Source organism: Schistocerca cancellata, chromosome 5 (genome assembly GCF_023864275.1).
Source record: "Schistocerca cancellata isolate TAMUIC-IGC-003103 chromosome 5, iqSchCanc2.1, whole genome shotgun sequence".
In the NCBI taxonomy this organism is placed as follows: Eukaryota; Metazoa; Arthropoda; class Insecta; order Orthoptera; family Acrididae; genus Schistocerca; species Schistocerca cancellata.
This window is the reverse complement of record NC_064630.1, coordinates 175,710,868-175,727,843: the sequence shown is the minus strand read 5'-3', so window position 1 is coordinate 175,727,843 and position 16,976 is coordinate 175,710,868. Positions and strand designations below refer to the sequence as shown.

General features: G+C 39.2%; 1 protein-coding gene across 2 annotated transcripts in view; it reads left to right on the top strand.

Annotated features, from left to right (window-relative positions):
• The window catches only part of LOC126188159 (mitochondrial inner membrane protein OXA1L), a 34,093-nt gene extending 28,816 nt beyond the window's left edge, over positions 1-5,277 (top strand). For both annotated transcript variants that reach the window (XM_049929673.1, XM_049929672.1), the window contains exons 6-7: positions 4,733-4,898; positions 5,021-5,277. In XM_049929673.1, coding sequence (XP_049785630.1) covers positions 4,733-4,898; positions 5,021-5,187 — 333 coding nt within the window. In that variant the 3' untranslated portion in view covers positions 5,188-5,277. The remainder of the gene's footprint in view (positions 1-4,732; positions 4,899-5,020) is intronic.
• The last annotated feature ends 11,699 nt before the right edge of the window (positions 5,278-16,976 follow it).

The following is a 16,976-nucleotide window of genomic DNA, read 5'->3' as shown; positions in this document are numbered from 1 at the left end:
AAGCTGAAAAAATTCACCTTATTTCTCAAGTCTCCTTTGAGGGATGTATGCTTGGTCCAGCATTCCTCCAGAGTTTTCATTACATTTGAAAAATAGGTTCTGTCAAACTCTGCAAAATACTCATTGATTGCAGCTATCACTTCCTTATTTCATGAAAATTTTTTCCCAGCAAGCAAAAGTTTGAAGTTAGGGAACAGGAAGAAGTCATTTGGGGCCAAGTCTGGTAAACAGCATGGATGAGGAACCAATTCAAAGTCCATCCCTGTACTTTCACCATTGTTATCACTGGTAAGTGGGATGGTGCATTATCCTGGTGAAAGGGCACTTTTTGCATCCAACCTTGGTCTTTTTTTAACTGATGTAAGTTTCAGATGATCCAACAATCAAGCATAATAGGGTCCAGTTACCATTCAGCATTTTTCCAACTAATCTCTTGTAAATCCCAAAAAAGTAGCCATCACCTTACCAGCTGACAAAATGGTCTTTGCCTTCTTCAGTGCACTTGCACCAGCTGTGTCCATCGTTTTGCCTGCTGTTTTGAATACAGTGTGTAATGATGGATTCAGGTTTCATCAGCAGTCACAAATCGGCAGATTGTGATTAAACATCACCACACATTTTGTTGAAATGTTGTGCTTGATGCACTTTTGTTCGACTGTGAGCAATCAAGGCACCCACCTCGCACACAGGTTCTTCATAGTCAATTCTCTGTGCAGGATATTATGCACTTGCTCAGTTGAAATGACTACAGCTAAGGAATGTCAAGAATTTTTATTCGGCCGTCTTGCATTACCATATCCTGGATTTTGATGACCTCAATTGGATGGTAAGAGTCCACTTTGTCTTTGGTGCTTGTTTGATCTCTTGTAAATTCATTAATCCAGAAGTAAATAGTCTTCAATGAGGGTGCGGAGTCCATGTGAATTTCATCTAGTCCTGTTTTGATTTGCACAGCAGGCCAATCCTTCTAGCCATCTGTCTTCCATGCCTGCTAATCCAGCCCATGACATTTTTTTTCGACACCTCCTTTGATGTAGGGTATGCAGGCCGCCCCTCCTCCCTACTACCATCGGGAGTCTGCTTCTGTCAACTGCTCCATTCTCTTTCCTTCTGCTTTCCTAAAACCTTCTTGACAACTTGGGGTACAGCACCGCCTTGGTTCCGTCCCCGGATCTGCCTGCTCCGTGACCTTTGTCAGTTTCCCAAGGATGGTACCCCTTCTCTTGTTTATCGTCGGGCATTTTCTGCTCTATGTGCACAAATGAAGGAAGCCACATTTATTTATACTGATGGCTCAAAAACATCGTTTGGTGTAGGGAGTGCCTATATTGTTGGTGACACCCCACATCAATTTCGCCTTCCCGACCAGTGTTCGGTTTATACTGCGGAGCTTTACGCTGTTCTCCAGGCTGTCCACTACATCCGCCGCCATCAGCGGATACAGTATGTTATCTGTTCAGATTCTCTCAGCTCTCTCCTCAGTCTCCAAGCTCTTTACCCTGTCCACCCTCTGGTCCACCGGATTCAGGACTGTCTGCGCTTGCTCCACCTGGGGGGCGTCTCGGTGGCATTCCTCTGGCTCCCGGGACATGTTGGTATCTGTGGAAATGAGGCGGCCGATATAGCGGCCAAGGCTGCAGTCTCTCTTCTTCGGCCAGCTATTCAATTGATCCCCTTCGCCAATCTACTGAGCGTTTTATGTCGTCGTGTTGTTCTTTTATGGCATGCACATTGGTCGACACTTCCCCATAATAAATTGTGGGACGTGAAAGCTCTTCCTTCTGCTTGGACCTCTTCCTCCCGAACGTGTCGTCGGGAGGAGGTAATTTTAACTAGACTCCGGATAGGGCACTGTCTTTTTAGCCATCGACATCTTTTAAGCGGCGATCCTCCCCCACTCTGTCCCCACTGCCCTCAGCTGTGGACGGTAAGACACCTTTTAATTGAGTGCCGCTATTTTACTCCGTTACGCGCCCGTCTACAGCTGTCGCCTGATATATCGTCAATTTTAGCAGATGACACGCGCTCAGCCGATCGCGTTCTCGAGTTTATTCGTGCCAGTGAAATGACATCAGTCATTTGAAGCCTTTTTTGGGGACAACCAACCCCTTTCTGTAGTGGACTTTTAAGCCTTCCTTCTGCTTATAGTTTCTCCAATTTTTTGAGTTTCATTCCCATTGCTGCTGGTTTCCATTTTCGGTTTTTTACTGTTTCCTAAGTCACGGACCGTGTGCTAATGACCATAGCAGTTTTGTGCCCTTAAAAAAAAAAAGGCCAATCCTTCAAATGAAAATGTGTGATAATGGCACAAAACTCTGTTTCCTTCATTTTCAGTCACAGTTGACACGCTGATCAATTCAGACGGCTTTCAACAGTGAGCTGTACACTGTACGTTGTTGAAATTCTTTTTATGATTCTTGGAATAATCGAGCTTACCAATGAAGAAGATGCAACAAAAAGGTTTCATACTTTGTGGAAATCTACAAGACTTATCAAACCACCATTGCCTATTTATTTAACTATGATGGTGATGCTGTCTCCCCAAGGGATTCGTACTGTCTCCACAAACGTGTGATATGGTTCCAAACACATTACTTAATGAATCAACAGCTTGTGGGTTAAAGTATGGCAGTATGCTTGTAGAAACTGAACTCCTTCGCAACTATGATCTGTAGAAAACACTCCCAGTATTTCAGCTAAGGCAATCTGTTTGTAGTGTGGTATGTTTAACTAGACACTCAAGACTTGTTTTACCATCGGAAACTATGATTTGCACAGTTTGTGGAAGTGTCAGTTATACCATCTCAATGCAATAAATAGTGATTTCATGCCATATAGGGAATAAAAATAAACAATTCAGAGTATGTATATGGTTTTCTTGGGAAGTTTGTTGATCTTGTAGTCCTCCTCCCAGCACCCTTGTGGTACTAAGAATATCTTTGAGAGATAAAGGGAACCAACATTTTACAGAGGTCATAGGAAGTATCATTTACGGCATCATAAGTTAAACACAAATTTGTTGTTTAAATGAAATACAGTTTCATTCTGTACCCTCTACTGTGTTTCGTACTGAGTTTTAAAGTTCTGAGTCCAACTTTTTTAACTGGTTTGGATTGACTAAGTTTACTGTTAACAACGCTTATTACTGTGGCAAAGCAGTTATGTTTGATACACTTACTTAGATTTTTACAGATGTTTCATCTGTAGGTGGAGCAAAATGTGGGAGATCTAGATGTTTTACACTTTGAGGGAAGCATAGGCTTATCACATACTGAGCTCGGAGGTACAGAGCCTGTTCAAGAGAAAACAGTCTTAAGGAGATGTAATATAGGGTGTCCCACTAAAACCTCCCTGATTTCAAGGACCTAGGAGAGAAAAACCAGAGTAGATACGACAATGAAAAATGCATCAAGTTGTAGAGCATCTCAAAGAATTTGTATTCCCGTGTCAGAAGTGCCAAGTATCGTCGCCAAAGTGCAGCTGGCGACTCCACAGCAACGTGCACAAGCAGTAGTGTGGTTTGCAGAAACAAAATCGCTGACCTCAATCGACATTACATTGTGTAGTTCACCGGTGTCTTCGTATGTCTGCTTACAAAGTGCAAATTCTGCAACATCTGACTCCGACAAAAATTTGCTGCGGATACACTGCAGCGTATTGAAATGTATGCCAGCTTCCTGGAAAGATGTTTAATCTCAGAAGAGGCAACCTTTCATCTATCAGGAGGGGTTAATAGGCATAATGTTCAGATTTTGGGTTCGCTAAAGCCTCACGTTGTCTTTGAACATGTTCGTGGTAGCCCTAAACTAAACGATTGGTGCAGGCTAATGCACAACGGGATTGTTGGACCATTGTTCTTTGCAGAATAAACAGTGAATGGGTCAATGTATCTGGACATGTTGGAGCAGTTTGTGTACCCTCAGATACAAGACTTTCAACCCAACATCATTTTTCAACAAGATGGATCTCCACCGCATTGGTCAACAGCTGTTTGCAAGTTCCTGGACAGGAAATTTCCCAATCGTTGGATCGGACACAGAGGACCCATTGCCTTACCACCACGTTCATCTGATATTACGCCGCACCGCTTGATTTCTTCATGCGGGGATTCGTGAAGCACTGCGTGTATGCGACCAAAGTGGACTATATTTCTATATTGCGACATCATATCGCTAATGCGATTGCAACGATAACAGGGGAAATGTTACAAAGAACTTGGCAAGAAATTGAATATAGACTTGATATTCTTCGTGCTACAAATCGTTCACGTGTAGAGGTCTATTGATGATAAATAAATAAATTAATTCTTTGAGATGCTCTACAATGTGGTGCATTATTCATTGTCGTATCTATTGTGTTCCCCCCCCCCCCCCCCCCCCCCCCCCCTCCTGGGTCTTTGAAATCAGAGAGCTTTGATTGGGACACCATGTATTTTAAGCTACTTATTATGTGATATAGTTCCACCACTTGTTTAAGAAGTATAATAATGGTAATATGATTTAGTATTTTGTGATCTAAATTGCTGTTTTGCAAGAGATTGTCATGGAAAAATTGATTCACTGTTATGATGGGAACACAAATTCTACATCATGGTTCATTTGTAGGAAGGTGTACATACATTGCTTTTTGTATTATTATCTTTAAATATCCACTCATCCCACCTCTCTTTGTGTCAGTATAGTAACAGTATGTTTTAATAGCTTGGATTCACGGTAATATGTAACTGTTTCAGGCTATCTTATGCTACTGGGTTTCATCAAATTTTATCTCACTACTTCAAGTAGCATTTCTGAGGATACCTGCAGTGAGAACGTATTTCAAGATCGAACCTCTTATTACATTCAGTCCTGAAACATTACCAATGAAACCAAAAGGATTTGTTAAAGGTTTTAAGGAATGTAAGTAAAATTCTATATTGATCTAAGGACAGTTGTAACGCACATTAGAAATTGATATTTTTTACGTAAAACTTGTCTCCTCTTGTTCAGTTCTCCACTGTCAGCTTGTTTATCAATTACAGCTTGGCGCAATGTTCAGATTACAAAGGAGCTTGAAGACAGGCAAAGGTTTGACGAAGTGCAGTTTCAGAAAGCTGGCAGGGGTCCAGTAGTAAAAACTTACAAACACGATCCCACAAGGGTAATACCACCTGTCAACAATAAGCATGTAGCAGCAAAGAAAAGATGATTTTTTTGTTAAAAAAAGACTTAGTTAATTTAAGGAAGTGTACATAAATAATTATGCTTATTTATATAAAATAAAAGGCCACCTAAATTATTTTGGAGATGGAATGAACAAGAAACTATTAAAAGGTAAATGTGTTCATCAAGCCACAAATAGCATTACCTTAGTTCCTGCTTGACTAAAATTCTGTTCCCCTCCAAAAGAATTGTTTTTGGAAATGAAAATCAGGTCCACACAGTGTATACTCCCTTTGTCAGAAAAGTTCCAGGACAGTTTTCTTTTCTTTTTTCTTCCTTCCCCCCCCCCCCCCCCCCCCCTTGAGTCTGGAGTACTAAGTTCAGGAAAACCCCTAGTGAAATGTAGACATGTGAAGGCAGAGATTTCAGTGCAGGGCTGTCCCAGAGCTGGTCACCTATCACAGCACATACCAATGCAAATGTGAAGTGTGTAAGGTAGTTATTGCAAGAAGACCATCATGTAACTGGGCATATGACGTCAGAAGAACTTAATTTGAAATGTGATGTGTGTCATTAAGATGTTACATGAAGATTTAGGGAAACAGAAACTTAATACAAAACTTGTCCCTCACACACTGACAGACGAACAGAAAGAGGAAAGATGAAGAACTTCTGCTGAACTAGTGGAGAGAGCCAGACGTGATCCCACATTTCTGTTAAAGATGATTGCTGGGCATGAAAGTTACTGCTAGCAGTATGACCATCACATGAAGCGTTGAAGTGCCGAATGGTGGAGTCCTGGATCAAGAGCCTCAAAAAAAGTCAAACAACGGCCTTTGAGAACAAAGACAATGTTGATTACATTCTTTGATAGTAAAGGATTATTTCATCATGAATAATTTCCTTCAGGCCAGACAGTGAACCAAACAATTCGACATTGCGGTCCTGAGTTGTGGCATTCTCAGAACTGGTTCTTACTGCACAAGAATACTACTTTATACATTACCGAGTATCTGGCCAGACATTTTATTATTGCCATCCCTCATTCGCCATATTTACCAGTCTTCTCACTTTGTGATTTTTGTTTTGTTTCCACAAGCGAAAAGGTGACTATCAGAGCTGAAAATTTCCCTGCTTGCTTCTAAGACATCCACAAATGTTGGCAATTGTGTATAGATAGCCAAGGGGACTACTTCAGTAGGAGCTAGGTTCATTACTAGGTAAGTGCAGTTTTCTATTAAAAATAATAATAATAATAAAGCCCTGAAACTTTTGTCACATAGGAAATATAACGTCCTCGTGCAGATGTAACTTTTTGACCCTAGGGCATATGGGCTACACAGAATATCCGCTCGGACTAATATCTACCAGTGACAAGATGCCATATCCAGGTCAGCAATTTTAGTATCCGACTATGCTAATGAACAGGGATGTATGATGAGGACAACTGACTAATGTAGCTGGATCATTTGCTGGGGTCACTGAGAAGTATTGACAAGACCAGAGAATCACATTTCTACCATATGCTGATGCAGCCTCTGCAAGAATCAGCTGAGCTCTAAACCAGAAAGAAATCGAGCCTTTTGGGTAGTATGAGGGACAACCTCGGGCTTTGAATATCTGGGGTGTGTCACGTTCCTTGTGGCAAATCTGACATTGGACAGACACAGCACTACATCTCCATATGTTTTTCTACGAAACATCTACACAAGACTTGGTCAGGATGATAAATAAGCACTGGCTGAGAACACATGTCGTTTCTGGGACAATATCAAGGAAGCGAATGAAAGGCGTGACAATCTCATTAATCATGTTAAGAGTTTTGTCCCCTATGCAAATGGAAATCTTCATTGTAGGTAATACAACTGGCACCACAACATACTAAATTTAAGAGGGTGGTGGTTGAATGGTTACGTACAGACAGCTGTGGAGATACAAATGTTCACTGCCAATTTCTGTATAAGGAAATACTACCTCATCAGAAGATGGAAAGAGAGTAAATGCCTTTACAGATACACTTAGAATTAATGCAGCAAGAAACACAAGTAGACTTTATTATGTCATTAATTTTTTTGTTACTAAGAAGGAGAGAAGAGTAACAGTGTGACATAACTTGTAAGCAAAAGATTAAAATTGAGGGGGTTTTATCAAGTGCAAATTAGAGATGGAGGAACATGGTCCCAAAAGGATGGCAATTCAGATATCGACCCCAAAGAATAAGGTACTGACCTCAACTGCAAGAGGTTCTGAGTTTGAATCTTGTCAGGTGCTTTGAAATTTGTTTTTAAATCTTTATCAAAATGACTGTGATCACTATTTTCATTCAATTAATTGGCCTAAATTAATTTTTATTTCTATTCCATTGTCACATGATTTTAATCACTGTATTAACTTTTTCAGTTGCTCTCATTTTTTCTTACTATTGTTCTTTTTCCACTTGGAATCTTTGGGTGTGCAAATTTAATTACTTCAATTTATCTATTGTTACATTTAAACATTGAAAAATTCTATTTTATCAGTTAAAAAATGAAACATGAAATAATCTATTTATATTGACTGTACTTTGGTGTCAAAAATGTATTTTTCGCCACAATGTGTATAGGTTTTTTTTATGGTAATCACCATACAATAATTTAAACATAAATTCTTATTGCACTATGAGAGACATAATTCATGTGAAGATTTATACGAAAGAAGAGATAATAAGTAAAAGAAATTAAAGTTAGGAATAGAGGCAATGAATGCAGTAACAAGAACGAAAATATAGGAAGATAAAATGTGAGAAATTAAATCAAAGTTGACGCATAAAAATAACTGACCCTTTCACTGCTGTGGACATGCTCTTTGCATTCCTTGCTAAGGCGGCTTTTGTTATGGCTGTACTGGTTGCCAAATGCTGGTGCCTGTTCTGAGACAGTTCTCTGCCTAATATGAAATACTTCTCAGCCAATTTTTCAAAAACTGTTAGGTGTCTTGTCTTACAGCCTGGTATCCTCATTCAATAAAGAGCTGGATTTCTTTTTGTTATCTGTATACTGCACTGCATCAAATTAAGTAAAACATTGCATGAAATTTTAAAGAGTTCGCAAGGATAAACTTTGCATATTGTTGATTTTAGCTCCTGCATTGCAGTGAATGAGATATAAATAAGATTGAATTTTTATTCAAAATTGAGAGCAGGAGGATATCTCCTGAGTTATTGGGTTTTGTCTCTAAAGGATGGCTGTGCATAAAACACCAATTCATGCCATTGTGCAACATGAATAGTGTGGTTACAGCAGCTGTCATATCGCATAAAGCAAGTGAAAGCATGCAATGAGGCCAAGCACATACGTTCTATGATAAATACTTGAAAGTTTTTTAATGACAGAGATATGGAAATAACTCATCCACAGCAGTAGGAGGTCGACAGCTCAGGACACAATCTCCATAGCACTTTAGGAAAACCCATGTAGTGTGTGTATACGTGTCCAAAATACCTGGGGAATGGTGTAGCAGGATGTGTATACTCACCCACAGCGTCAAAAGGGTTACAATTACATGAACAAAGATTCCAAGTGATAAAGTTACATTACTGTATGTTGTTGTTGTTGTTGTTGTTGTTGTTGTTGTTCCAGTCAAGAGATTGGTTTGATGCAGCTCTCCATGCTACTCTACCTTGTGCAAGCTTTTTCATTTCCAATTAACTACTGCACCTGACAGCCTTCTGAATCTGCTTAGTGTATTTATCTCTTGGTCTCCCTCTACGATTTTTACCCTTCACATTGCCCTCCAATACTAAATTGGTGATCCCTTGATGCCTCAGAACAGGTCCTACCCACCGATCCCTTCTTCTAGACAAATTTTGCCACGAATTCCTCTTCTCCCCAATTCTATTCAGTACCTTCTCTTTAGTTATGTGATCTACCCATCCAATCTTCAACATTATTATGTAGCACCACATTTCAAAAGCTTCTATTCTCCTCTTGTCTAAATTGTTTATTGTCCATTGTTCACTTCCATACATGACTACGCTCCATACAAATACTTTGAGAAAAGACTTCCTGACACTTGAATCTATACTCGATGTTAACAAGTTTCTCTTCTTCAGAAACGCTTTCCTTGCCATTGCCAGTCCACACTTTATATCCTCCCTACTTTGACCATCACCACTTGTTTTGCTACCCAAATAACAAAACTCATCTACTACTTTAAGTGTCTCATTTCCCAATCTAATTCCCTCAGCATCACCTGATTTAGTTAGACCACATTCCATTATCCTCATTTTGCATTTGCTGATGTTCATCTTATAGCCTCCTTTCAAGACACTGTCCATTCCGTTCAACTGCTCTTCCAGGTCCTTTGCTGTCTACGACAGAATTGCAATGTCATCAGCAAATCTCAAAGTTTTTATTTCTTCTCCATGGATTTTAATTCCTACTCCAAATTTTTCTTCTGTTTCCTTTACTGCTTGCTCAATGTATAGATTTAATAACATCGGGGATAGGCTACAACCCAGTCTCACTCCCTTCCCAACCACTGCTTCCCTTTCGTGCCCCTCGACTTTTACAACTGCCGTCTGGTTTCTGTACAAATTGTAAATAGACTTTCATTCCCTGTTTTTTACCCCTGACACCTTCAGAATTTGAAAGAGAATATTCCACTCAACACTGTAAAAAGCTTTCTCCAAGTCTACAAATGCTATAAACATAGGTTTGCCTTTCCGTAATCTATCTTCTAAGATAAGTCGTAGGGTCAGTATTGCCTCATGTGTTCCACCATTTCTATGGAATCCAAACTGATCTTCCCCAAGGTCGGCTTCTACCAGTTTTTCCATTCGTCTGTAAAGAATTTCTGTCAAAGTTTTGCAGACGTGACTTACTAAACTGATACTTTGGTAATTTCCACACCTGTCAACACCTGTGAATGGGATTGGAATTATTATATTCTTCTAGAAGTCTGAGGGTATTTCTCATGTCTCATACATCTTGCTCACCAGATGGTAGAGTTTGTCAGGGCTGACTCTCCCAAGGCTATTAGTAGTTCTAATGGAACGTTGTCTACTCCCGGGGCCTTGTTTTGACTTAGGTCTTTCATTGCTCTGTCAAACTCTTCGCGCAGTATCATATCTCGCATTTCATCTTCACCAATGTCCTCTTCCAGTTCCATAATATTGTCCTCAAGTACATGGCCCTTGTATAGACCCTCAATATACTCCTTCTACCTTTCTGCTTTCCCTTCTTTGCTTAGAACTGGTTTTCCATCCAAACTCTCGATATTCATACAAGTGGTTCTCTTTTCTCCAAAGGTCTCTTTAATTTTCCTGTAGGCAGTATCTATCTTACCCCTAGTGAGATAAGCCTCTACATCCTTACATTTGTCCTCTAGACATCCCTGCTTAGCCATTTTGCACTTCCTATCGATTTCATTTTTGAGACGTTTGTATTCCTTTTTGCCTGCTTCATTTACTGCGTTTTTATATTTTCTCCTTTCATAAATTAAATTCAATATTTCTTCTGTTACCCAAGGATTTCTACTAGCCCTTGTCTTTTTATCTACTTGATATTCTGCTGCCTTCAATATTTCATCTCTCAAATCTACCCATTGTTCTTCTACTGTGTTTCTTTCCCATTCTTGTCAATCGTTCCCTAATGCTTTCTCTGAAACTCTGTAAAACTTCTGGTTCTTTCAGTTTATCAAGGTACCATCTCCTTAAATTCCCACCTTTTTGCAGTTTCTTCAGTTCTAATGTACAGTTCATAAACAATAGATTGTGGTCAGAATCCATGTCTGCCCCTGGAAATGTCTTTCAGTTTAAAACCTGGTTCCTAAATCTTTGTCTTACCATTATATTATCTGAAACCTTCCAGTGTCTCCAGGCCTCTTCCATGTATACAGCCTTCTTTCATGACTCTTGAACCAAGTGTTAGCTATGATTAAGTTATGCTCTGTCCAAAATTCTACCAGTCAATTTCCTCTTTCATTCCTTAGCCCCACTCCATATTCACCTGCTACTTTTCATTCTCTCTCTTCTCCTACTATCAAATTCCAGTCACCCATGACCATTAAATTTTCATCTTTCTTAACTATCTGAATAATTTTGTTTTATCTCATACATTTCTTCAATCTCGTCGTCGTCTGTGGAGCTAGTTGGCATATAAACTTGTGCTACTTTGGTAGGCGTGGGCTTCTTGTCTATCTTGGCTACAATTGTGTGTTCACTATGCTGTTCATAGTAGCTTACCTGCGCTCCTGTTTTTTTATTCATTATTAAACGTACTCCTGCATTACCCCAACTTGATGTTGTATTTATAACCCTGTACTCACCTGACCAGTAGTCTTGTTCCTCCTGCCACCGAACTTCACTATATCTAACTTCAACTTCCCTTTTTAAATTTTCTAACCTCCCCCCCCCCCCTCCCTGCCCTCCCCCGATTAAGGGAAGTGGTGGCATTCCACGCTCCAGTCTGTAGCATGCCAAAATGGTTTTAAAATACCAAGTGCCACTGCTGTGGACACCTCCTTGTGACAAAACTTTGGAATTTAGTGTTACAAATATAACTGGCATGACAAGTGAATTGTTTTGACAAAACTGCCATGTATTTGAGCTTGACTGCTAACCAACTGTACATCCAATGAAAAACCAGGGTGAGATCACTCATAAAACATACCTAACATGTCCCCTTGCTGTCCCTCCTTCCCGATCATAAGGCAACCTTTCCTTCCTCTCTCCTCTCCACCACCTTTCTCTTTAACAACTCAGTCTGTTGTCCCAGTTAAGCTTCAGTGCCAACATAAAAGAACTGTTTACTTGATGAGTAGGCTATTAAGTTTCATTTTTAATAAATGTTTAGTGTGTGCAGTTTTTGCAGATTCACCCATACTCTCAAATGTTATCCCCAGATAAAAGGGCGATAAACAACACCCACAGAACTACCGACCAGACTTCATTGTGACCAGTCATGTACAGATGCCCAGCCTACAGGCTGCGGCTGCACTGAAAAGCAACACTCTCAGATGAATTGAGCCCAAGATGTCACCACATAGGCCGAGCAGTGCTGCATGAAATGGCAATGTGCTACAAGTTCAAGTTCAGGAGAATAACACATAGGGACCCAGCACATGGGCCACAGCCGCACTGAGCAAGCCCATGATGGCATCACACAGGCCAGGCAGTGCTTCTACCTACAACATGACACCATTGCGAGCTATGGTCTACAAACAGTGAGGGTAGCAGTTCTTAATAGAGTGCTGTGGTGGAGAGTGTAGTATATTTTACTTTATCACTGACTTTTCCACTGATTCTTATTGCAGGAAATGTGCACAGAAATTAAATTTGGTTTGCAAAGGAAGGGAAGCATATCATGACAAAGGAAAGTAAAAGAAAAATTAATGAGTGGCTAATGTAGAACCCTCACTGCCGGAAAGGAATCTTAAAAGATCAAATATTTAAACCTATTGTGAACGGTGATGGGAAACGCATTAGTTTTGTTTGTTGTTCGCTGTGCAGTGAAATTTATGCACATGCTTAATGATTGAGGGACACAGTGCATATTTCTCGCCATCCATGTGTATCTAATAAGCAAGGGTCTTGGGTTGACGAGAAATGTCTTCCTAATCCTACTCGGGACAAGTTTGTACCAGGTTTTTGTACTTGTTCAGACATTAGTTGTTGCTGGAGCGACTTACAGAAACTTATCCACAAAGGTTATTAGGCGTCATAGCCCAACTGCATCATGGCACATTGCAGAAAGTGCTGAAAGCCTAACAGATAAAATTATGCCTCAGTTAATTGCTTATATAATGGGAGCTGAATGCTCAGCAACTGCAGATATGTGTACATGTAGTGCAAGAAGGAACCATTATCTAACATATACTGTCTACTATGTTGTTGACTGGGATCTCGGATCCTGTGTTTTGTTTATGACACAGTTTCCAGGTGAACCAAAAATGGGCGTAACATTCAAAGAGAGTTGTTGAGGCGATTTCTTTCTTTTGGTATCCACTAGACTGCTTTGAAAGATATCCCTTGTATGACTCATCAAGATGCCAAAACTGTCACTGACTGCGTGATTATTAAAGATCGAATTGTTCTTGCCATTGTTAAATACAGTGGTATGAAATGCTTGTAATGCAGAATATATATATTTACCTCACACATACGAACATCTTTTTCGTGAATGTTCCGCACTGTTACAATCTTATTAGTCAGTCACGTGTAAACACAGAAATACAAAGTGCTAATCAATTATTTTCTAAAATTTGCAGTCTTTTTAAAAATGTGAAGTGCGTCCAAATAAGTAATATAGGATGCAGATTCCACACTCAACATGATCTACACCTGAACGCCCTGGGAAAAAGAGTATTTAGCTAAAAATAAAACATTGCAAAAATAGCTTCAAAACCATGGTGATAGCTACAAATACAATGCCAAAACCAACAGGAACCATAGAAGCAATTCAAAAAGAAATAGAAATAGTAAAACCATCATCTGCACCAGCAAAATGTGAAAATAAACGAAGAGCCAAGAATATCCACAGTGATCAGTGAAGTGAACGACAAGGTAACCTTAGCTACTATTCAGCCACATGATTTTTTCAAGCGAAAGCAAGAAAAACGTGACGTCTCCAAGGTAAGCAGTGCTCAGTGTTTCTCAGTTCTCCATCAAAACATCCAGTCCATAAGAAACAAAATACAACAACTAGAAGTGGAGGTACAGACTGTTGATTGTTGACTTATGTGCTTAACAGAACATTGGTGCAGGGAGTCTGAAATTACACATGTAGCTTTACCTTTCCGTAATCTATTTTCTAAGATAAGTCGTAGGGTCAGTATTGCCTCACGTGTTCCAACATTTCTGCGGAATCCAAACTGATCTTCCCCGAGGTCGGCTTCTACCAGTTTTTCCATTCATCTGTAAAGAATTCACGTTAGTATTTTGCAGCTGTGACTTATTAAACTGATAGTTCGGTAATTTTCACATCTGTCAACACCTGCTTTTTTTGGGATTGGAATTATTATATTCTTCTTAAAGTCTGAGGGTATTTCGCCTGTCTCATACATCTTGCTCACCAGATGGTCGAGTTTTGTCAGGACTGGCTCTCCCATTGTATAGACCCTCTATATACTCCTTCCACCTTTCTGCTTTCCCTTCTTTGCTTAGAACTGGGTTTCCATCTGAGCTCTTGATATTCATACAAGTGGTTCTCTTTTCTCCAAAGGTCTCTTTACTTTTCCTGTAGGCAGTATCTATCCTACTTTTAGTGAGATAAGGCTCTACATCCTTACATTTGTCCTCTAGCCATCCCTGCTTAGCCATTTTGCACTTCCTATCGATCTCATTTTTGAGACATTTGTATTCCTTTTTGCCTGCTTCATTTACTGCGTTTTTACATTTTCTCCTTTCATCAATTAAATTCAATATTTCTTCTGTTACCCAAGGATTTCTACTAGCCCTTGTCTTTTTACCTACTTGATCTTCTGCTGCCTTCACTACTTCATCCCTCAGAGCTGCCCATTCTTCTTCTACTGTATTTCTTTCCCCCATTCCTGTCAATTGTTCCCTTATGCTCTCCCTGAAACTCTGCACAACCTCTGGTTCTTTCAGTTTATCCAGGTCCCATATCCTTAAATTCCCACCTTTTTGCAGTTTCTTCAGTTTTAATCTACAGTTCATTACCAATAGATTGTGGTCAGTGTCCACATCTGCCCCTGGAAATGTCTTACAATTTAAAACCTGGTTCCTAAATCTGTCTTACCATTATATAATCTATCTGATACCTTCTAGTATCTCCAGGATTCTTCCATGTATACAACCTTCTTTTATGATTCTTGAACCAAGTGTTAGCTATGATTAAGTTATGCTCTGTGCAAAATTCTACCAGATGGTTTCCTCTTTCATTTCTCTCCCCCAATCCATATTCACCCACTATGTTTCCTTCTCTCACTTTTCCTACTCTCGAATTCCAGTCACCCATGACTATTAAATTTTCGTCTCCCTTCACTACCTCAATAATTTATTTTATCTCATCATACATTTCATCAATTTCTTCATCATCTGCAGAGCCAGTTGGCATATAAACTTGTACTACTGTAGTAGGCGTGGGCTTCGTGTCTATCTTGGCTACAATAATGCGTACACTATGCTGCTTGTAGTAGCTTACCTGCAAACCTATTTTTTCTAGTCATTATTAAACCTACTCCTGCATTACCCCTATTTGATTTTGTATCTATAACCCTGTATTCACCTGACCAAAAGTCTTGTTCCTCCTGCCACCGAACTTCACTAATTCCCACTATATCTAACTTCAACCTATCTATTTCCCTTTTTAAATTTTCTAATCTACCTGCCCGCTTAAGGGATCTGACATTCCACGCTCCGATCTGTAGAACGCCAGTTTTCTTTCTCCTGATAATGACGTCCTCTTGAGTAGTCCCCGCCCGGAGATCTGAATGGGGGACTATTTTACCTCCGGAATATTTTACCCAAGAGGACGCCATCATCATTTATACATACAGTAAAGCTGCATGCCCTTGCTTTGATGAATATTTTTTGGAAATAAAAATTCACCGAGCCCTTGAAAACACATGTAACTTTTTTTGGCTGTCATCAAAATCTAAATACTAGGAACAGCAGAAAATTCAAATATACATCAGGAACACATGCACCAACAAGATTTAAAAAAAAAAAAAGTGTTTTGAAAATTGGATGCTTAAAGCCCACTAAATTAAAAAAGTTCCCGTTACTTTTGATTTATTGAAATTAAACTAAATAGCTTATTTCCAAATTATTATTGAGCAGCAGGGCCAATATTGGCAGCTTTATTTCAAACTTACATTATGTTTTACATTTAGTATTGGGAAAAATATCCAGATGACTATGACGATGATGATGAAGATGATGAAACTCACCAAAATGCCGCAGAATTTTAATGCATCCACCCAGATGTCTTGATCACAATTGTTATTTATACATTACTGTTAGCCAGTTTAGACTGAAATGAGTCATCATCAGAACAATTATTCAGTCAGTTAAAAATATATCTAACGGCTGTGATCAAGACATTTGTTAATAACAAGGTATTTCATATCAAGTGCTCCAGTTTGGCAACGTTAAATTTTATTAAAAATATTTCAGTGAGGGCAGAACAGATGCATCTATAGATATGTCCCTGCACACTTTGTCAGGGAAGCAGTTAAAAAGTATGACAGCAGAAATAAGGCAGACATTGGTATTCCATGGAAATTTCCACAAAGAACACACACAACATTTTCAATAAATTGCCTCTCTCCTTCTTCCATGTCATTTAAAAAATTTAAAATAAAGTGGCCAATAGAAAACCTATTTTACAACCTGCGAGTCATCTGTATGTTGATTTTAATATTAAATAGTATCGTTTGTAATGTTTCCTATATTAATGGTTATTTTGCGAAGTTCGGATTTTCTCCTGTGCTGTCATTGCAGAATATTATTTAGATCATCTTAATTCTCGACTGTGTCTTTGAATTTACAAACCAATTCTTCAAATACTGCAGTTTGTGCTGGAAGTTTTATTTAGCTCAGTACCTAATTCCTCTTAAATAAAAACAACAATGCATTTATTCAGATACAAGTGCTGTACAAGGACTGTTCAATAATTAAGGTGACTTTTCAAACTGCGCAGGCAAGGCACATTAGATTATCGATCTTCTTTTTGTTATGTTGGTGGGGATGTCCCAAACGTATGTTCACAGTTTCAAGCGAACAGCATACTTTGTTTGTTTTTTGCAAATAGAAAGGTTATGTGTGTTTCAGTGTGCTCAACAATTTTTTATTATTATATAAAACGGAGCAAAGAATTTGCATCAGTTTTGTGT